This window comes from Bufo bufo, chromosome 4, assembly GCF_905171765.1.
Source record: "Bufo bufo chromosome 4, aBufBuf1.1, whole genome shotgun sequence".
In the NCBI taxonomy this organism is placed as follows: Eukaryota; Metazoa; Chordata; class Amphibia; order Anura; family Bufonidae; genus Bufo; species Bufo bufo.
In genome coordinates this window covers 525,153,664-525,176,367 of record NC_053392.1, presented here as the reverse complement: position 1 = coordinate 525,176,367, position 22,704 = coordinate 525,153,664, and the positions used below count along the sequence as shown (strand labels likewise).

Sequence of the window (22,704 nt, the reverse complement as noted above, 5' to 3'; positions counted from 1 at the left end):
TGTCACCTCTCCTGACACGTCTGTTTTAGTAACTTTTTGCATCCCCCATGTAATAATAATTCTGCAGCATCTATTCTTATGACTGTATGATGTACCATATTCTATTTACCCACTTATATAGCGCTGACATATTCCGCAGCGCTTTACAGACATTAGCATTGCTTTCTGTCCCCAATGGGGCTCACAATCTAAGTTCCCTATCAGTATGTCTTTGGAGTGTGGGAGGAAACTAGAGAACCCGGAGGAAACCCAGGCAAACACAGGGAGAACATCATACAAACTCCATGCAGATGTTGTCCATGGTCAGATCCACTAAGCCACCATGCTGGATATCTCTATTATTCCTGCTAGAAGTTATGATTGAATTACTAGCAGTTTGCAATGAAGGTGCAGATGTTACCAGATGGGGGTGTGTCCCAGCACGGTCTGACAATATCCAATCAGTTCTGCCAGAGTCGCACTGTGCAGGGACATACCTCCAACTGGTAACACCCATCTGGACCTCCATTGCAAACTGCTCTCAATTCATAGCTTCTAGCAGAAGTAATTAAGGAATGGCACAACATACAGTCATAAGAATAGAAGTTCAAGATATATTATTCAATGAAGAGTGCAAGTAATTACTTAAACAGACATTTCAGGGGAGGCGACAGGTCCTTTTTAAATGAATAGGCATAGGTATCTCCCTAACGTTGACAAGCATTGATGGGTTAAGTAACGTATTTCAATCATGTGGCTGCAGGCTTTGTTAATGCATAACACGACGTCTAAGAGAACTCTTAGGGACATTAAAGTCATAATCCCCTTTAGGGTCCATTGATCAATATAATTTACCAGATAACCCCTTTAAAGCGGTTCCCCAGGATTTTTAAATTGGCGGCCTATTCTTAGGAGCAGTGGGAGCAGCACTGTAGTAATCAGCTCCATCCACTACACAGCAGATGGATCTGTGCATTTCCAGTGCTGGAGCTGCTGCAGAACAATTGATCGGCTGAGGGGCATGAGTTGGACCCCCGCCAATCTGATGTTGACGTATCCTAAGAATAGGACATCAATATAAAAATCCTGTAGAAACCCTTTTAAAATCGCAGATGTTTTCTGGCCATCTGGTAGGTTTTGAGTTATGTTATGTGTTCAATAAAACAATTATTCTATAATTTTTTAATTTATAGGTCAGACTTGGAGTTGGAGAAATCTTCACAGCCTACTGAATGCGAGTGCTGCTTTCTAAAGTACAATGTCAGCTCTTCTGGCTTATCAGAGTCATCCGTGGATGATCTGTCTGATGGAGAAGATGACAGTGATACAAATGATTCTGTATCTGTCAGAGAGAGAATTGGTCAAATGTGGAATGGATTTACAGTCGAAGATTATATCAAGAAAGCAGATTATGGGAAACATAGGTCAAATAAGTCTAACAGAAGTAAATGTAAAGAATGGTCGCACAGAGTGACTATCCCACAGCCATTCGAGATGACCATCAGGGAATCCATGAAAAAGGAGATGAATGTCAAGTCCAAATCAGAAATTGAGATGGAAAACAATTTATTGAAGAAGAGACTCGAGGAAGAGGTAGAATGTGAAAAGAAATTTCGAGCAAACCCCGTGCCTGCTTCGGTTTATCTCCCTCTGTACTATGAGATAGTCGAAAGAAATGAGGAACGACGGAATTTCGTGAAGGAAAGAAGCAAGGATATACTTCTAGCATCTCAAAAACCATTCTCGTTTACTGAGCGAGAACAACGCAAGAAACAAGACGGGAAGATCCAACTTATTGATCTCCCGGATTCAGTTCACAACGTTAAGCATTTTAAAGCAAAGCCAGTCCCAAAATCTGTCTATGGAACCTCTGTTAATGAAAGGTTTAAAGAAAAAGAACTTTATAGGCAGATTAGGATAAATATGAGATCTCAAGAACTTCTGCGCGGGTCTTCCTATCCTACCAGCACATTAGCCTGTAAGAGTAGTAAAAGAAGTAGAACATCAAGAAGTCAAGAACCTAAAAACAATGAAAGCCATGGGCCAAAGATCAATGATCAAGCACCTAATTTTAAAGTTCTACATGAAAATCACCAGAAACGCCTCCTAAAAAATAAAGACACAAAACATGTAACCATTTGTGTCCCCTTTCATTTACGTACTTCGGACATAGCATCACACAAGGGCAAAATCCTGAAAGACATAGAAACAGATGAAGAAGTGCTTAAGGAGGCTCGTTGGCCGTATAAATCTCCCAGGAACAAGTTATGGAAACATTTTGCAGGGTTATCTCCATGCGATGAGGCTCCAGTTATCTCTCCGAGATCCACAGAGTCTTCAAAGAAGAGAGCGAAGGCTATTAGGTAACCACAGTAGACACTTTCTTGTGACCTAAGAGATGCATTGAATCTATAATTAAGATTCAAGACATAATTATTTTACAGATGGGATTTGATTGTCTACAAAGTAAGCCCCAGAGGGCCTAAAGTCACACTAGTGACTCATCTAAAGCTATTGCTGGTCCTTCATTAAGACCAAAGCCTAGATTCCATGCATCTTTAGTAGAATACATAGAATACACTCCCATTGCCCTCCCTTATTAGAGTAGCTATAGGTTAGGAAAAAGGATCTCTGTCTTCTCCCGTTGTGGTCCCAGCAGAACCCAACCTTAGACAATACACCAGCTTTCAGGCCATTTGTTTTCCTGCCTAGGAAGACTATTGAAGACAAATTAAACCAGGAAGAGGAGGAGAAAAGGAGACAAACAAAAAGGAGGGAGAGAGAAAAAACCCTGAAGAAACATATAAGTAGGAAAGCTAAAGCTATTCACCCACACCAAACTCCAACGTCATATAGTAAATTGAAAGAATTGAGGTAATAACTGCTAGACTGTGTTACCAGGGAAGGTAGACTAGATTAGAAAAGTAAAAGTGCAATTATAATCATAAAACTGTGTCTGTTTTGCCTTTTTATGTAAAATGTTATCATTCTATAATGGAACTTTCTGATATACGGTACTTTACCGATATGTGCACCTTTTAACTACTTTTGATCACCACATTGTATGTCTACCGCTCCAATTCAGGCTCTTCTATCTGTCCCTTATTTCTTGATAATCTTTCACATTTGTGGATGTAACAATGTATCTTAGTAAAAAGTAATGGACAGGTGGAACTATGACTACAGGTTCAGACTACACAGGGTTGGTTTGTAGTCTGTTACCATGGAGACATGTAGGAATGCATGGGAACTGTAGCCACAAAACAATGGCACATTTTAAATCAGGACCTATGACAAAATTGCTTCATTTTTCGTTTTAGTTACATTGGAATAGGAGTACATTTTGGTTGCGAAATAGCATGTAGCCTTTACACGTCTTTACTTATTCTTTCAAGACCCCTGCTGTCTATCAGTACATGACAAATTACAGTTCATTTCCAGGGTATAAAAACGTTTGAAGGCCTAATACTTCTCAGATTTTGCTACAATGGTATTCAGTTTAAGCGATTCTCTCTGAGTTTGGCATCATGGACTCCTTACTGATACATTTTAATTAGGCCTCATGCACACGACCGTTGTGTGCATCCGTGTCCGTTGTTCCGTTTTCCGTGATTTTCTGCGGACCCATTGACTTTCAATGGTTCCGTTGAAAACTCGGAAAATGCACCGTTGTTCATCCGCGTCAGTGATCCGTGTTTCCTGTCCGTCAAAAAAATATGACCTGTCCTATTTTTTTGACTGACAACGGTTCACGGACCCATTCAAGTCAATGGGTCCGTGAAAAAACACGGATGCACACAAGATTGACATCCGTGATCCGTGGCCGTAGGCTACTTTCACACAGACGGATCCGCAGATCCGTCTGCATAAAAGCTTTTTCAGAGCTGAGTTTTCACTACGTGAAAACTAAGATTCGACAGTATATTCTAACACAGAGTCGTTCCCATACTGATGGGGACGCTTCAAGTTAGAATATCCTACGAACTGTGTACATGACTGCCGCACCTGAGGGGTTAATTGTGCGTATCATAGCCCCCTGTAAGAGATCAGGTGCTGCCAGGCAGGAGGGGCTATATAGGGCTATTACTCAGTTTGGTTTAGTAGTTATATAAAAAAAATGACTTTTATAATATGCAAATTACCTCTCTAGCAGCAGGTAGAGCGGCTACCTGCTGCTAGCAGCCACATCCTCCATTCATAATGACGCCCCCTCCTCATGTTGATTGACAGGGCCAGCGAATACGCTCCTCCTCTGACTGGCCCTGTCTGCGTTTTAAATCTCGCGCCGGTCTTCAGTTGGCGCAGGCGCACTGAGTGGAGGACGCTCGCTCGGCCGCTCCATCCTCAGTGCGCCTGCGCCGATGACGTCACATGTACACCCGGCGCAGGCGCACTGAGGATGGAGCGGCGAGCGTCCTCCACTCAGTGCGCCTGCGCCAACTGAAGACCGGCGCGAGATTTAAAACGCAGACAGGGCCAGTCAGAGGATGAGCGCATTGGCTGGTCCTGTCAATCAACATGAGGAGGGGGCGTCATTATGAATGGAGGATGCAGCTGCTAGCAGCAGGTAGCCGCCCTACCTGCTGCTAGAGAGGTATTTTGCATATTATAAAAGTCTGTTTTTTTTATATAACTACTGAACCAAACTGAGTAATAGCCCTATATATTGAGAAATCGCAGCATAAGGATTTTAAGGAGACAAAAAAAATGAGTTTAGTGGAGTGACAGAAGCCCTTTAAAATCACCTTCCCCCATCATTGGTGGCCAGTGCGGCCTCCCCTCTCCCCCCCCCCTAATTAAAATCACCTTCCCCCATCATTGGTGGCCAGTGCGGCCTCCCCTCTCCCCCCCCCTAATTAAAATCACCTTCCCCCATCATTGGTGGCCAGTGCGGCCTCCCCCCCCCCCCCCTAATTAAAATCACCATCCCCCATCATTAGTGGCCAGTGCGGCCTCCCCTCTCCCCCCCCTAATTAAAATCACCCCCCCCCATCATTGGTGGCCAGTGCGGCCTCCCCTCTCCCCCCCCTAATTAAAATCACCTTCCCCCATCATTGGTGGCCAGTGCGGCCTCCCCCCCCCTAATTAAAATCACCATCCCCCATCATTGGTGGCCAGTGCGGCCTCCCCTCTCCCCCCCCCTAATTAAAATCACCCCCCCCCCATCATTGGTGGCCAGTGCGGCCTCCCCTCTCCCCCCCCCCCCCTAATTAAAATCACCTTCCCCCATCATTGGTGGCAGCGGAGAGTTCCGGTCGGAGTCCCAGTTTAATCGCTGGGGCTCCGATCGGTTACCATGGCAGCCAAGACGCTACTGCTGTCCTGGCTGCCATGGTTACTTAGCAATTTTAGAAGCATTATACTTACCTGCGATGTCTGTGACCGGCCGGGCGCTCCTCCTACTGGTAAGTGACAGGTCTGTGCTATAAGCAATGCGCCGCACAGACCTGTCACTTACCAGTAGGAGTAGCGCCCGGCCGGTCACAGACATCGCAGGTAAGTATAATGCTTCTATTGCTAAGTAACCATGGCAGCCAGGACTGCAGTAGCGTCTTGGCTGCCATGGTAACCGATCGGAGTCCCAGCGATTAAACTGGGACTCCGATCGGAACTCTCCGCTGCCACCAATGATGGGGGAAGGTGATTTTAATTAGGGGGGGGGAGAGGGGAGGCCGCACTGGCCACCAATGATGGGGGGGGTGATTTTAATTAGGGGGGGGAGAGGGGAGGCCGCACTGGCCACCAATTATGGGGGGGGTGATTTTAATTAGGGGGGGGGAGAGGGGAGACCGCACTGGCCACCAATGATGGGGGGGGTGATTTTTTTTAATTAGTGGGGGGGGAGAGGGGAGGCCGCACTGGCCACCAATGATGGGGGGGTGATTTTAATAGGGGGAGAGGGGAGGCTGCACTGGCCACTAATCAATATAATACTGGGGAGGGAGGAAAGATTTGTGCTGAATATGTAGTCAGGTCACAGAGGGTAACCTCCGCTGTGAACAGGACTAGATCAGCTTTCAACCTCTGGATGTAAACTAGTTATTCAGTGGATTTTTTATTTTTTTTTGTGCAAGAAATTATTAGAAATTTAGTTGCACCAGATTAATTTCAGTAAATCAAAGAGAACCAATAATTTCCTTTTTTTTTAATTTTATTTCATAGTGCATTAGGGAACCACATTCACACAGGAAAGAGTCATTTCTAAAATGAATTTCATAGCTGTTGCATCATGCAAGGACAGCTGCCTGGTAGAAAGCTTGGGTGCTGATCATGACTGGGGTGGGTTCTGCTCCATATCGGTGCCGTGTGTAAGGGTCACCTGTATTGAGATGTGTTACAGTCTCACCTAGAACACAATGCACTGCAGACATGAAAAGTATAGAAAGAAGAACGTAATGATAGATTATCTGAGATACATGGAAACCCCTGAGACGCGTGATGTGACTGCGGGCTACGTAAACATTGTTGTGACATCTTTACATTTATATAACAGGAAAAGCCAAAAACAGAGGACAAAAGAGTACATGCAAGAGCTGGGTGCAATGAACGAAAGGGTCTCCCAGACACCACTCTTATTGGAGAGAGCCACTCAGGTTTGTACATTGTGTTTTTTTTTTTTAGATAAACTTTTCTATCAGAGTTTACTTGTCTTTCTGAAATAGTAAAAACTAAAAATAAAAACATGCTTCCCCTCCCAATGTTAGGATGTTGACTTATTATAAGGGTTGTCCGGCCTTTACTAAATGATGGCCTACCCTCAAGACGAGCCATCACTAGCTGATCAGCGGGGGGGGGGGGGGGGGGGGGGATTTCGGACCCCCCACGATCAACTAGTGATGGTCTTTCCTCAGGACAACCAATCACTTAGTAAATATAGCAAAAAATCCCAACGGACACTCTTCGTCTTCAAAACATCTCATCAATACAGCTACATATTGAGGACGCGTATCGGCCCTTCCAGCCTTCATCTAGGATAGGCTCTGTATTGATGAAATAAAGAAAGAGATGTTTTGAAGGCGAAGAGCATCCGCTGGGATATTTTGCTATATTTCCATTGGAGTGATTCCTTTCCCATGCTGACCATTTCTGCAATTAATCACTTAGTAAAGGCTGGACAAGACCGTTAAGGATTTTAGCCTTTACGCATCTATATCTTTTCTGTCCATACCCCATTTGAGTAACTTAGCGCTCAGCTGCAGCACCATATTCAATTTCTGGACAACAGTGGTGCACTTTCTGTAGCCATTTTTTTTTACTTTTTTGCAGCCTACATGCCGTGAGAATTGTTTATTTTTCTCCTAAAAAGCAATGACGGCGAATGGGGTTCATACTGAGCTTGACACGCCAGTAATTGCAGTGTCTGCTAAAGGGATAAGGCTCTGGGGTGTACCTCTTGCCTTACTATGGCCTAAGCCAGGGCTTCTCAAATCGTGCAGCATCCTCTAATTGTTTCAGGCCTTTCTGTGGCTGCACCAGTCTCTGTTACTAATAGAAGTGTAATGGCATTTTTATACAGGGTTCAGGGAAAGAATGAAGGGAAAATTGAAAATTAGTGGTGAGGTCTGGTCGCAGTCTTGTGCGGCAGCCCCCCCACAGTGGCTCAGTGGTTAGAACTGGTGCTCCAGAGTTCCAGGTTCAAATCCGACCAAGGACAACCTCTGCAGGGGGTTTGTATGTTCTCCCCGTGTTATTCTGGGTTTCCTCCGGGTTCTCCGTTTTTCCTTTCACACTCCAAAGAAATTCTGATAGGGAACTTAGATTGTGAGCCCCAATGGGGACAGCTTGATGCTAATGTCTGTAAAGCGCTGCGGAATATGTCAGCGCTATATAAGTGAGTAAATAGAACATGGCACATCATACAGTCATAAGAACAGATGCTCCAGAATTATTAGTACATGGAGGATGCAAGAAGTTACTATAACAGACGTGTCAGGAGAAGCGACAGGTCCTCTCTAAAGATTAAAGGCCCCTGTACTCTGTTCAATTGAGCAGATAATTGTCAGGAAGGAGGTGTTCCTTCCCCTCAATCGGCTGCTAGTCAGTGGAGGAGACTGCTGCATTTGTTAGTGCCATATAAGTAAGTAAATAGTATGAACTCAGTAATCAGGACTCTTCCCCCACAGGCAAACACTGTTGCATGCAATAATCTTGGGGGTATTAAAGAAGTTGTCCAACATTTTCCTATTATTGGCCTATGCTCAGGATAAGTCATCATTATGTAATTGGTGGGGGTTCCGACTCCGGGCTCCCCCACCAAGCAGCTGTTTTAAGAGGCTGCGACGCTCCAATGAGTACTGCCGCTTCTTCGTAGGTCTGTGACATCGCGTTCATCTGTCACATGGCCTTCAAGTGAATGGGGCTCAGCTGCAATGCCGAGCACAGCCGCTATCCAATGGACAGAGCGGTGCTTGTAAGCTGTGGCCGTGCCTGAGGATAGGTTATCAATATCAAACACCTGGACAACCCCTTTAACCACCTCAGCCCCCAGTGCTTAAACACCCTGAAAGACCAGGCCACTTTTTACACTTCTGACCTACACTACTTTCACCGTTTATTGCTCGGTCATGCAACTTACCACCCAAATGAATTTTACCTCCTTTTCTTCTCACTAATAGAGCTTTCATTTGGTGGTATTTCATTGCTGCTGACATTTTTACTTTTTTTGTTATTAATCGAAATTTAACGATTTTTTTGCAAAAAAATGACATTTTTCACTTTCAGTTGTAAAATTTTGCAAAAAAAACGACATCCATATAGAAATTTTGCTCTAAATTTATAGTTCTACATGTCTTTGATAAAAAAAAAATGTTTGGGTAAAAAAAAAATGGTTTGGGTAAAAGTTATAGCGTTTACAAACTATGGTACAAAAATGTGAATTTCCGCTTTTTGAAGCAGCTCTGACTTTCTGAGCACCTGTCATGTTTCCTGAGGTTCTACAATGCCCAGACAGTACAAACACCCCACAAATGACCCCATTTCTGAAAGTACACACCCTAAGGTATTCGCTGATGGGCATAGTGAGTTCATAGAACTTTTTATTTTTTGTCACAAGTTAGCGGAAAATGATGATTTTTTTTTTTTTTTTTTTTTTCCTTACAAAGTCTCATATTCCACTAACTTGTGACAAAAAATAAAAACTTCTATGAACTCACTATGCCCATCAGCGAATACCTTGGGGTCTCTTCTTTCCAAAATGGGGTCACTTGTGGGGTAGTTATACTGCCCTGGCATTCTAGGGGCCCAAATGTGTGGTAAGGAGTTTGAAATCAAATTCTGTAAAAAATGACCTGTGAAATCCGAAAGGTGCTCTTTGGAATATGGGCCCCTTTGCCCACCTAGGCTGCAAAAAAGTGTCACACATCTGGTATCTCCGTACTCAGGAGAAGGTGGGGAATGTGTTTTGGGGTGTCATTTTATATATACCCATGCTGGGTGAGAGAAATATCTTGGCAAAAGACAACTTTTCCCATTTTTTTATACAAAGTTGTCATTTGACCAAGATATTTATCTCACCCAGCATGGGTATATGTAAAAAGACACCCCAAAACACATTCCTCAACTTCTCCTGAGTACGGGGATACCAGATGTGTGACACTTTTTTGCAGCCTAGGTGGGCAAAGGGGCCCATATTCCAAAGAGCACCTTTCGGATTTCACTCCTCATTTTTTCCTGAATTTGATTTCAAACTCCTTACCACACATTTGGGCCCCTAGAATACCAGGGCAGTATAACTACCCCACAAGTGACCCCATTTTGGAAAGAAGACACCCCAAGGTATTCCGTGAGGGGCATGGCGAGTTCCTAGAATTTTTTATTTTTTGTCACAAGTTAGTGGAAAATGATGATTTTTTTTTTTTTTTTTTTTTTTTTCATACAAAGTCTCATATTCCACAAACTTGTGACAAAAAATAAAAACTTCCATGAACTCACTATGCCCATCAGCGAATACCTTGGGGTCTCTTCTTTCCAAAATGGGGTCACTTGTGTGGTAGTTATACTGCCCTGGCATTCTAGGGGCCCAAATGTGTGGTAAGTAGGTAAATGACCTGTGAAATCCGAAAGGTGCTCTTTGGAATGTGGGCCCCTTTGCCCACCTAGGCTGCAAAAAAGTGTCACACATCTGGTATCCCCGTATTCAGGAGAAGTTGAGGAATGTGTTTTGGGGTGTCTTTTTACATATACCCATGCTGGGTGAGATAAATATCTTGGTCAAATGCCAACTTTGTATAAAAAAATGGGAAAAGTTGTCTTTTGCCAAGATATTTCTCTCACCCAGCATGGGTATATGTAAAATGACACCCCAAAACACATTCCCCAACTTCTCCCGATTACGGAGATACCAGATGTGTGACACTTTTTTGCAGCCGAGGTGGGCAAAGGGGCCCATATTCAAAAGAGCACCTTTCGGATTTCACAGGTCATTTTTTACAGAATTTGATTTCAAACTCCTTACCACACATTTGGGCCCCTAGAATGCCAGGGCAGTATAACTACCCCACAAGTGACCCCACTTTGGAAAGAAGAGACCCCAAGGTATTCGCTGATGGGCAAAGTGAGTTCATGGAAGTTTTTATTTTTTGTCACAAGTTAGTGGAATATGAGACTTTGTATGAAAAAAAAAAAAAAAAAAAAAATAAGCATTTTCCACTAACTTGTGACAAAAAATAAAAAATTCTAGGAACTCGCCATGCCCCTCACAGAATACCTTGGGGTGTCTTCTTTCCAAAATGGGGTCACTTGTGGGGTAGTTATACTGCCCTGGCATTTTCCAGGGGCCCTAATGTGTGGTAAGTAGGTAAATGACCTGTGAAATCCTAAAGGTGCTCTTTGGAATATGGGCCCCTTTGCCCACCTAGGCTGCAAAAAAGTGTCACACATCTGGTATCGCCGTATTCAGGAGAAGTTGGGGAATGTGTTTTGGGGTGTCATTTTACATATACCCATGCTGGGTGAGAGAAATATCTTGGCAAAAGACAACTTTTCCCATTTTTTTATACAAAGTTGGCATTTGACCAAGATATTTCTCTCACCCAGCATGGGTATATGTAAAATGACACCCCAAAACACATTCCCCAACTTCTCCTGAGTACGGCGATACCAGATGTGTGACACTTTTTTGCAGCCTAGATGCGCAAAGGTGCCCAAATTCCTTTTAGGAGGGCATTTTTAGACATTTGGATACCAGACTTCTTCTCACGCTTTGGGGCCCCTAGAATGCCAGGGCAGTATAAATACCCCACATGTGACCCCATTTTGGAAAGAAGACACCCCAAGGTATTCAATGAGGGGCATGGCGAGTTCATAGAAATTTTTTTTTTTTGGCACAAGTTAGCGGAAATTGATATTTTTAATTTTTTTCTCACAAAGTATCCCGTTCCGCTAACTTGGGACAAAAATTTCAATCTTTCATGGACTCAATATGCCCCTCACGGAATACCTGGGGGTGTCTTCTTTCCGAAATGGGGTCACATGTGGGGTATTTATACTGCCCTGGCATTCTAGGGGCCCTAAAGCGTGAGAAGAAGTCTGGAATATAAATGTCTAAAAAATTTTACGCATTTGGATTCCGTGAGGGGTATGGTGAGTTCATGTGAGATTTTATTTTTTGACACAAGTTAGTGGAATATGAGACTTTGTAAGAAAAAAAAAATAAAATTCTGCTAACTTGGGCCAAAAAAATATCTGAATGGAGCCTTACAGAGGGGTGCTAAATGACAGGGGGGTGATAAATGACAGGGGGGTGATCAATGACAGGGGGGTGATCAATGACAGGGGGGTGATCAATGACAGGGGGGTGATCAATGACAGGGGGGTGATCAGGGAGTCTATATGGGGTGATAACCACAGTCATTGATCACGCCCGTGTAAGGCTTCATTCAGACGTCCGGATGCGTTTTGCGGATCCGATCCATCTATCAGTGCATCCGTAAAAATCATGCGGACATCTGAATGGAGCTTTACAGGGGGGTAATCAATGACAGGGGGGTGATCAGGGAGTCTATATGGGGTGATCACCACAGTCATTGATCATGCCCCTGTAAGGCTTCATTCAGACGTCCGGATGCGTTTTGCGGATCGGATCCATCTATCAGTGCATCCGTAAAAATCATGCGGACATCTGAATGGAGCTTTACAGGGGGGTAATCAATGACAGGGGGGTGATCAATGACAGGGGGGTGATCAGGGAGTCTATATGGGGTGATCACCACAGTCATTGATCATGCCCCTGTAAGGCTTCATTCAGACGTCCGGATGCGTTTTGCGGATCGGATCCATCTATCAGTGCATCCGTAAAAATCATGCGGACATCTGAATGGAGCTTTACAGGGGGGTAATCAATGACAGGGGGGTGATCACCACAGTCATTGATCATGCCCCTGTAAGGCTTCATTCAGACGACCGGATGCGTTTTGCGGATCCGATCCATGTATCAGTGCATCCGTAAAAATCATGCGGACATCTGAATGGAGCTTTACAGGGGGTGATCAATGACAGGGGTGTAATCAATGACAGGGGGGTGATCAGGGAGTCTATATGGGGTGATAACCACAGTCATTGATCATGCCCCTGTAAGGCTTCATTCAGACGTCCGGATGCGTTTTGCGGATCCGATCCATCTATCAGTGCATCCGTAAAAATCATGCGGACATCTGAATGGAGCTTTACAGGGGGGTAATCAATGACAGGGGGGTAATCAATGACAGGGGGGTGATCAGGGAGTCTATATGGGGTGATCACCACAGTCATTGATCATGCCCCTGTAAGGCTTCATTCAGACGTCCGGATGCGTTTTGCGGATCCGATCCATCTATCAGTGCATCCGTAAAAATCATGCGGACATCTGAATGGAGCTTTACAGGGGGGTAATCAATGACAGGGGGGTGATCACCACAGTCATTGATCATGCCCCTGTAAGGCTTCATTCAGACGACCGGATGCGTTTTGCGGATCCGATCCATGTATCAGTGCATCCGTAAAAATCATGCGGACATCTGAATGGAGCTTTACAGGGGGGTAATCAATGACAGGGGGGTAATCAATGACAGGGGGGTGATCAGGGAGTCTATATGGGGTGATCACCACAGTCATTGATCATGCCCCTGTAAGGCTTCATTCAGACGTCCGGATGCGTTTTGCGGATCCGATCCATCTATCAGTGGATCCGTAAAAATCATGCGGACGTCTGAATGGAGCTTTACAGGGGGTTGATCAATGACAGGGGGGTAATCAATGACAGGGGGGTGATCAGGGAGTCTATATGGGGTGATCAGGGGTGATTAGGGGTGATCAGGGGCTAATAAGGGGTTAATAAGTGATGGGGGGGGGGGTGTAGTGTAGTGTAGTGGTGCTTGGTGCTACTTTACTGAGCTACCTGTGTCCTCTGGTGGTCGATCCAAACAAAGGGGACCACCAGAGGACCAGGTAGCAGGTATATTAGACGCTGTTATCAAAACAGCGTCTAATATACCTGTTAGGGGTTAAAAAAAACACATCTCCAGCCTGCCAGCGAACGATCGCCGCTGGCAGGCTGGAGATCAACTCTCTTACCTTCCGTTCCTGTGAGCGCGCGCGCCTGTGTGCGCGCGTTCACAGGAAATCTCGCGTCTCGCGAGATGACGCGTATATGCGTGACTGTGCGCAGCGCTGCCACCTCCGGAACGCGATCCTGCGTTAGGCGGTCCGGAGGTGGTTAATATATGGCATTATACAGGGTGGGCCATTTATATGGATACACCTTAATAAAATGGGAATGGTTGGTGATATTAACTTCCTGTTTGTGGCACATTAGTATATGTGAGGGGGGAAACTTTTCAAGATGGGTGGTGACCATGGCGGCCATTTTGAAGTTGGCCATTTTGAATCCAACTTTTGTTTTTTCAATAGGAAGAGGGTCATCTGACACATCAAACTTATTGGGAATTTCACAAGAAAAACAATGGTGTGCTTGGTTTTAACGTAACTTAATTCTTTCATGTGTTATTTACAAGTTTCTGACCACTTATAAAATGTGTTCAATGTGCTGCCCATTGTGTTGGATTGTCAATGCAACCCTCTTCACACACTGATAGCAACACCGCAGGAGAAATGCTAGCACAGGCTTCCAGTATCCGTAGTTTCAGGTGCTGCACATCTCGTATCTTCACAGCATAGACGATTGCCTTCAGATGATACGAGATGTGCAGCACCTGAAACTACGGATACTGGAAGCCTGTGCTAGCATTTCTCCTGCGGTGTTGCTATCAGTGTGTGAAGAGTGGGAGAAGAGGGTTGCATTGACAATCCAACACAATGGGCAGCACATTGAACACATTTTATAAGTGGTCAGAAACTTGTAAATAACACATGAAAGAATTAAGTTACGTTAAAACCAAGCACACCATTGTTTTTCTTGTGAAATTCCCAATAAGTTTGATGTGTCACATGACCCTCTTCCTATTGAAAAAACTAAAGTTGGATTCAAAATGGCTGACTTCAAAATGGCCGCCATGGTCACCACCCATCTTGAAAAGTTTCCCCCCTCACATATACTAATGTGCCACAAACAGGAAGTTAATATCACCAACCATTCCCATTTTATTAAGGTGTATCCATATAAATGGCCCACCCTGTATATTGTTAATGGATCCCAAATATTGTAAACATGTCATTTTTTTTTTATTATTTTGCAGAAAAATGCTCGACTGTGTGCTGAGAAGCACTATTCTAACGTGCTCAGAGATCTCGGTTTATGTGATGATTTTGTGTCTCTGAAAGGGCAAACTGGTGCTCTACGGGGCCCTGGAAGTACGAAGGAGGACAGCGTAGATGATGAAGACAGGTAATTCCTGTTAGGGTTCATGCACACAGGGAGGCCATAACTCTCTTCAGTACAATGCTTCTATTGGAGAATGACTCTGTATATGTGACATAGAAGCCATATGTTAGGCTACTTTCACACTCGCGTTTTGTGCGGATCAGTCATGGACGGATCTGTTCAGATAATACAACTGTCTGCATCCATTTAGAACGGATTTGTTTGTATTATCTTTAACAAAGCCAAGACGGATCCGTTTTCTATTGTGTGAGTAAAAACTGATCCGTCCCCATTGACTTACATTGTGTGCCAGGACGGATCCATTTGGCTCAGTTTCATCAGACGGACACCAAAACGCTGCAAGCAGTTTCTGTCTGTCTGTCTGGATGTCTGTCTGTCTGTTCTTTATGCCCGACCAAATGACTGAACCGATGTTCACCAAATTTGGCACACAGGTAGATCAGGTGTCTCTAGGACGTACCGTTCCTGAGATATTCCCAAAAAAATGACCTGCATTAGCCAGTACAAGCCTGCAAGTCTTCCTCTTCATATCCCAACTGCCATACACACGGTTACATGTCCCTTATCAGCCAATAGAAGCTCGCAGACTCTTAGTCTCCACATACACACAGTTTTACTCCAGGTTTCCATAACAACCCAGCGATTTTTCTTCACTGCTGTAGGTCAGCTTTAGGCTAGGGCTACCGGACGACACTAAGTCACACGACACATAGGGCACAACTACGCTGCTACATGCATCCATCTTGGATGGATTTTTTGCGACCAGCAAGTCGCATGTCGCAGTGCGACACCATAGCCTATCATTATTAAAGATGTTGAGACAAAATGTCGCGCAACACATGTCGTCATGTAGTATTAGCATTAAAGGGGCAGGGCGCTGTGGAAGTCACTGTTAAAGGGGCGGGCCCCTGAGGAGTTCACTGTCAAGGGAGTAGGGTGCTTTGAAACTCATTGTTAATGGGGCAGGCGCTGTTGAGGTCACTGTTAAAGAGGCGGGCACTGTGGAGGTCACTTTTAAAGGGGCGGGCACATTGGAGGTCACTGTTAAAGGGGTGGGCACTGTGGAGGTCACTATTAAAGGGGCGTGCACTGTGGAGGTCACTGTTAAAGGGAAGGGCACTATTGAGGTCACTTAAAGGGACGGGTGCTGTGGAGGTCACTGGTAAAGAGGCGGGCACTGTGGATGTTACTGTTAAAGGGGCAGGGCGCTGTGGAAGTCACTGTTAAAGGGGCGGACACTGTGGAGGTCACTGTGAAGGGGCAGGGACCACTATTAAAAGGGCAACTGCTGTGGAGGTCACTGTTAAAGGGCTGGGCTGCTGTGAATGTCAAAGTTAAGGGGATGGGCTGCTGTGGAGGTCCCATTTTAAAGTGGCGGGGCACTGTGGGGGGGTCAGTGTTAAGAGGTGGGGAACTGTGAAGTTTACTGTTAAAGGGGCGGGGTGCTGTAGACGTCACTGTTATGGATACTGTCGATATCTTTTAAAGACACACACAAACATTAAATGAAATAGATGAAATATACCCATGAGATATTCCCCAAAAAATTGCCTGCATTAGCCAATACAAGCCTGCAAGTGTTTCTCTTCATATGCCAACTGCTATACACACGGTCACATGTCCCTTATCAGCCAGTAGAAGCTCGCAGGTCCTACTCCAGGTTTTTTCAATAACAACTGATCACAGGTTTTAGCAGTTCACAGGTCCTTAAATATCCAGTCACATGACGTGTCAGGATTAGATACACAGCTCAGCAGACAGTATCACACAAGATAGGATTAGATACACAGCTCAGCAGACAGTATCACACAACATAAGATTAGATACACAGCTCAGCAGACAGTATCACACAGGATAGGATTAGATACACAGCTCAGCAGACAGTATCACACAGGATAGGATTAGATACACAGCTCAGCAGACAGTATCACACAAGATAGGATTAGATACACAGCTCAGCAGACAGTATCACACAGGATAGGATTAGATACATCGCTCAGCAGACAGTGGGGTGCTGTAGAGGTCACTGTTATGGGAGATACTGTCTATCTTTTAACGACACACAAACATTAAATGAAATATACCCGTGCGAAGCCGGGTCCTTCTGCTATATTCTAATAAATTAAAAGGTTTTTCCAGGATTTTTGTATTGATGGTCTATCCTCAGTATAGGAAATTAATATCTAATAGTCGGGGGTCTGGTGCCCCGCACCCCTGCTGATCAGCTGTTCTGTAGTAGCTCTGGTGTAGTGGACAGAGCTGGTTACTGCACTGAAGTGAATGAACCGCTGATCGGTAGGGGGTGCGGGGTGCCCCACTAATCAGGTATTGCTGCCCGTTCCTGAGGTTAGACTATCAATACAAAAATCCTGGAAAACACCTGTAGACACAGGCTGTTTTAGAAGAACCTGTGCTAGCTTCTACATACAAAGAATACAGACTGCAGTAAACAGCCTGTATTCTGCTGATAGAATTTCAGTTATTCAGGGAAAAATCACAGCACTCCAAGGGTCATCAACATCAATCCATCTTTATTCCATGCCACTTAACAACGTTTCAACCCTATCTGGGTCTTTTTCAAGCGAAGAACAAGTGCAACACTACATGTATATGTATTCAGACGAAGTTGGCAATCAAGTAATTATGTAAATTAGCTAGTCATACTCATGTAAAAATCCAATAAGTTGCATCTAAAGTGCATCCAAATCTTCCTATTATTTCCAATAGTGGAGACCTTTAAATAAATAAATAGTGTATATATACAAACATAGTAAACATAACAAATTAGTGGCGTCCGTAAGTTTTTCACTGCACGTGTATAATCAAGCTGGACCATTTTACCAACTTCCTTGCTACGGTGCACAGAACCTTAAGAAGATACAGATTCATTTTAGATCTAACCGCCAATGTGATTTTTAGAGGAGTATGACTAGAACAATGTTTGTATACGGTTCGGAATGACTTATTTTTTATAATTATGTGATTGTCAACTGTGTCTTATTATATATTCATGTATTGTGATAAAAGTAAATGGTATAGTTCAGTATCCAATTTCCAGATAAAAATGCAGTTCTTAATCCATACAGTAAAAACAATCCAAACAGCAAAGGATATAGTACATACCAACGCGTTTCAGGCATGTAGCTCGCCCTTACACATGGTTACAAGTGGGACTATGACCCTTGCGGCATATATACGGTATGTGTGAAAGCCAATGAAAGGTAAAAGGGAATAATTAAGGTTAGGGTGTGTAGCACCAAAAACACATTAACCCTTCATGGTCTGAACACAGTTAACAGCATGTGTGATAATGTCGCAATGTGTGAATACATACATATAATAAAATCAATACAAAATAAAGTATTGCTGCATATTTTATTGTTTTTATTACATATATATATATATATATATATATATATATATATATATATTCCAACTGCGGCATTATACGTATGGTGTTAACTGTGTGTTCAAACCAGGAAGGGTTAATGTGTTTTTGGCGCTATGCAGTCAGTTAACAGGTGTGCACCTTAATTATTCCCTTTTACCTTTCATTGGCTTTAACACATATACAGTTGCAAGAAAAAGTATGTGAACCCTTTGGAAGGATATGGATTTCTGCACAAATTGGTCATAAAATGTGATCTGATCTTGATCTAAGTCACAACAATAGACAATCACAGTCTGCTTAAACTAATAACACACAAATAATTAAATGTTACCATGTTTTTATTGAACACACCATGTAAACATTCACAGTGCAGGTGGAAAAAGTATGTGAACCCCTAGACTAATGACATCTCTAAGAGCTAATTGGAGTGAGGTGTCAGCCAACTGGAGTCCAATCAATGAGATGAGATTGGAGGTGTTGATTACAGCTGCCCTGCCCTATAAAAAACACACACCAGTTCTGGGTTTGCTTTTCACAAGAAGCATGGCCTGACGTGAATGATGCCTTGCACAAAAGAGCTCTCAGAAGACCTACGATTATGAATTATTGACTTGCATAAAGCTGGAAAGGGTTATAAAAGTATCTCTAAAAGCCTTGCTGTTCATCAGTCCACGGTAAGACAAATTGTCTATATATGGAGAAAGTTCGGCACTGCTGCTACTCTCCCTAGGAGTGGCCGTCCTGTAAAGATGACTGCAAGAGCACAGCGCAGGCTGCTCAATGAGGTGTAAGAAGAGTCCTAGAGTGTCAGCTAAAGACTTACAAAAGTCTCTGGCATATGTCAGCTAAGCGCACCTGGATGTTCCACAGCAGTACCGGCAAAATATTCTGTGGACAGATGAAACCAAAGTTGAGTTGTTTGGAAGAAACACACAACACTATGTGTGGAGAAAGAGGCACAGCACACCAACATCAAAACCTCATCCCAACTGTGAAGTATGGTGGTGGGGGCATCATGGTTTGGGGCTGCTTTGCTGCATCAGGGCCTGGAGGGATTGCTATCATCGAAGGAAAAATGAATTCCCAAGTTTATCAAGACATTTTGCAGGACAACGACCCAAAGCATAGAAGTAAATCAACAACAGAATGGATTAAACAGAAGAAAATACGCCTTCTGGAGTGGCCCAGTCAGAGTCCTGACCTCAACCCGATTGAGATGCTGTGGCATGACTTTAAGAAAGCGATTCACACCAGACATCCCAAGAATATTGCTGAACTAAAATAGTTCTGTAAAGAGGAATGGTCAAGAATTACTCCTGACCGTTGTGCACGTCTGAGCTGCAACTACAGGAAACGTTTGGTTGAAGTTATTGCTGCCAAAAAAGGTTCAACCAGTTATTAAATCCAAGGGTTCACATACTTTTTCCACCTACACTATGAATGTTTACATGGTGTGTTCAATAAAAACATGGTAACATTTAATTCTTTGTGTGTTATTAGTTTAAGCAGACTGTGATTGTCTATTGTTGTGACTTAGATGAAGATCAGATCACATTTTATGACCAATTTGTGCAGAAATCCATATCATTCCAAAGGGTTCACATACTTTTTCTTGCAACTGTATGTACCGCAGGGGTCATAATCACATGTGTAGCGCGAGCTACACACATGAAACGCGTAGGTTGTGCACTGTATCCTTTGCTGTTTGGATTCTTTACACTGGATGAAATAAAGACTGCATTTTTTAGGATATTGGTGTCACGGACATACCAAGACATACGGACGTCCCTGCGACAGTGGGTGACAGAAGATCTGTGAGACTGGTAACACGTGCTTTTCCTTGTGGATCAATAGACGTCTGTGTTGTTTCTGATAATGGCCACACCTCTAACCTCCAGGTGTTGCTATTGTGGTCATTTAACTTTCCTTATTTATAGTTGCTTCTCCCACAATGCTGTGCGGTTTATAGCTTCAGTGGTATCCGTGGTCTGCTGGTGTTTGGTTCTCGGCTGAGTTCCTGTTGCTGTCATAGCTACTGGAAAGTTAAGTGTTTCCTTTCCCTTTTGCATTTTGTTTTGCTTTATCTGTGTGTTGTTTTTCCTCTCCCCTTTGTTGTAGGCCTGAGGGAGACTCCTGTTCGTCCTTCATTTCTGGAGGAACAGGTAGTCTCAATCCTGTCACTAACGCCAGGGTCTTATAGGGTGAGTTAGGACTCTAGGTACTCCTGCGTATGAACTCATCTACCTTTGGGGTCTGTTCATACTGATAGCCAGTCAGGACTGTGACTAGGGATTTGACTAGGAGGTGTCCTTCTTTTTTCCCTTTCTTTCAGGCCTTGTTCCTTGTTCCCTCTCCTTCTTCGTGACAAATGTATGCTGGAATATACATTTTACTTTTATATTATCAGTCTGGATACACAGACATTACGTGCATCCCAGTAGAGATGGCAGGTGAGTTGTACTTTCTGACTCTTAATATTTGTGAATTATTGCCCTCATTCTTTGCTTGAAAATGACACAGACAGGGTCAAAACATCTTTGTGGCATGGAAGAAGGATGGATTGATTTTCATGACCCTTGGAGTGCTGTATATACCATGTAAGTCTGGTGAACCAAGACCATATATCGCTTGCACCTATTTGGTGGCTGAGCAGTCTGAGGACCCCCAAGGGATTGTCCTGTTTTCTGCTGATAGATCTTCAGGGGCATAGCAGTGGTTTGATTTACCTGCAGCTTCTCTGTTGGGTTATCCTGATCACTTCCACTCAAGAAGGTGGTAATACAAAGTTTAGAGCAAATGAAGAAGACGCATGAATATGTGAGAAGAAATAGGGTATGTCAGGTGCCATGTAACTTGTGAAAATGTCTCTTTAAAGGAGTTCTGAAGGAACATTGGAAATAGAGGATTTACTGGAACATGGTGAAGACGACGAGGACCAGAGAAATCAGTCTGAGGATGAGAAATATCGAGAGTACAGTCCTGATGAAGACCACGTTGATGAGGACATGTAGTAAGGTTTATCTTACCCAGTCCAGTCACCAAATTGTATTGTGTATGATCACTCCATAAGTATTTAATCATGACTGGTAAATCTGATGGATTCATATGGTAAACAGCTTCGGTGAGACCGCACAGTGCGGTGGTTAACCACTTTAAAAAGAAGAAATTATTGGAATAGACAATATGAAGATTTTGCAGATGTTGATAGTTTCACTGTGCCGCTATACTTTTGTATATAGAGAAAGCATCAGCTGGCCATAGACACAAGATAGCGTCATTCCTCAACTCCCTAGGTAACTGTCTTTCACCACTGGTACCGCTTATCTCAGGAGAAACAAAGGATCACATAGCTAAAAATCAATTTTTTTTTTTTTTTTTTTCAAATTAAGATTTTATTGAAATTTTTCGGTAAAAATCTATTTTTTAATCGGGACAGGAGAATTTGGGAGGTATTTTTGATTTTAGACACTAAATTGACATACTGCTGCAGAATGTAAAGAACTGCTGGTGACTGTCCAACAGTAGATGGAGGCTTAAAGGGGTTCTCCAGCCATTTCACTTAAACCATAGGTGTTACTATCCAGTGGAAGGAAGAATTTTTACATAGTACTTACCCGTCTCGCGCTCCGCTGACATAGGCTGCAGGCTCTTCCGCCTGGGTGCCAACCAGAAAGGGTTTTTTTTTTTTTTTTTTTTTTTTTAAAGGGGTTGGCCATTTTCTGGTTACTGTTGACCATTGTGTTTGTAAGATTTGGCACAATTTTCTAAATATCATAAGGTATGCCCCTTTAATTGCCAAATCATTTATGTTGTCCATATGGAGGTCCTGCCTCTTTTACATTTTCAAAATAACGAAAAACTTTGGGCACCCTGCATGGTAGCAGTCCCTTTAGCAAATATCACAGCTTGTAGCCAGCCAAGAGTCTTCCTTGCAAAAGTCTTCCAGTTCTGTGAGATTCCTGGGCCGGCTTGCATACACTGCTGTTTTGAGGACTATCCACAGGTTTTCAAGGATGTTCAGAAAGCAAACATAACACCAACTGTAAGCTGAAGTTGAAAAGAGGATGGCTTATACAAATGGATAATGATCCTAAACACACCTCAAAATCTACAATAGACTACATCAAAAGGTGCAAACTGAAGGTTTTACCATAGCCCTCATAGTCCCCAGCTCTGAACTTCATGGAAAATCCATGGATAGACCTCAAAAGAGCAGTGCATGCAAGACGATCCAGGAATCTGGAAGACATTTGCAAGGAAGAATGGATACAATTCCCTCAAATAAGAATTGAAAGACTCTTGGCTAGCTACAAAAGACATTACAAGCTGTGACACTTGCCAAAGGGGGTGCTACTAGGTACTAACCATGCAGGGTGCATAAAGTTTTGCTTCTAGCCCTTTTCCTTTTTTGTTATTTTGAAAATGTAAAAGATGAAAATATTATTTTTTTTTTTGCTTAAAATACAAAAGGAATGTGTCATCTTTACCTTTATGCCTTTTGGAGATCATTTAATCTTCA

General features: G+C 43.4%; 1 protein-coding gene across 1 annotated transcript in view; it reads left to right on the top strand.

The window, feature by feature from the left end:
- FAM161A (FAM161 centrosomal protein A) overlaps positions 1-21,519 on the top strand; it is a 41,530-nt gene extending 20,011 nt beyond the window's left edge. The window contains exons 3-6 of the mRNA XM_040429735.1: positions 1,173-2,342; positions 6,473-6,572; positions 14,649-14,797; positions 21,061-21,519. Coding sequence (XP_040285669.1) covers positions 1,173-2,342; positions 6,473-6,572; positions 14,649-14,797; positions 21,061-21,196 — 1,555 coding nt within the window. The 3' untranslated portion in view covers positions 21,197-21,519. The remainder of the gene's footprint in view (positions 1-1,172; positions 2,343-6,472; positions 6,573-14,648; positions 14,798-21,060) is intronic.
- The last annotated feature ends 1,185 nt before the right edge of the window (positions 21,520-22,704 follow it).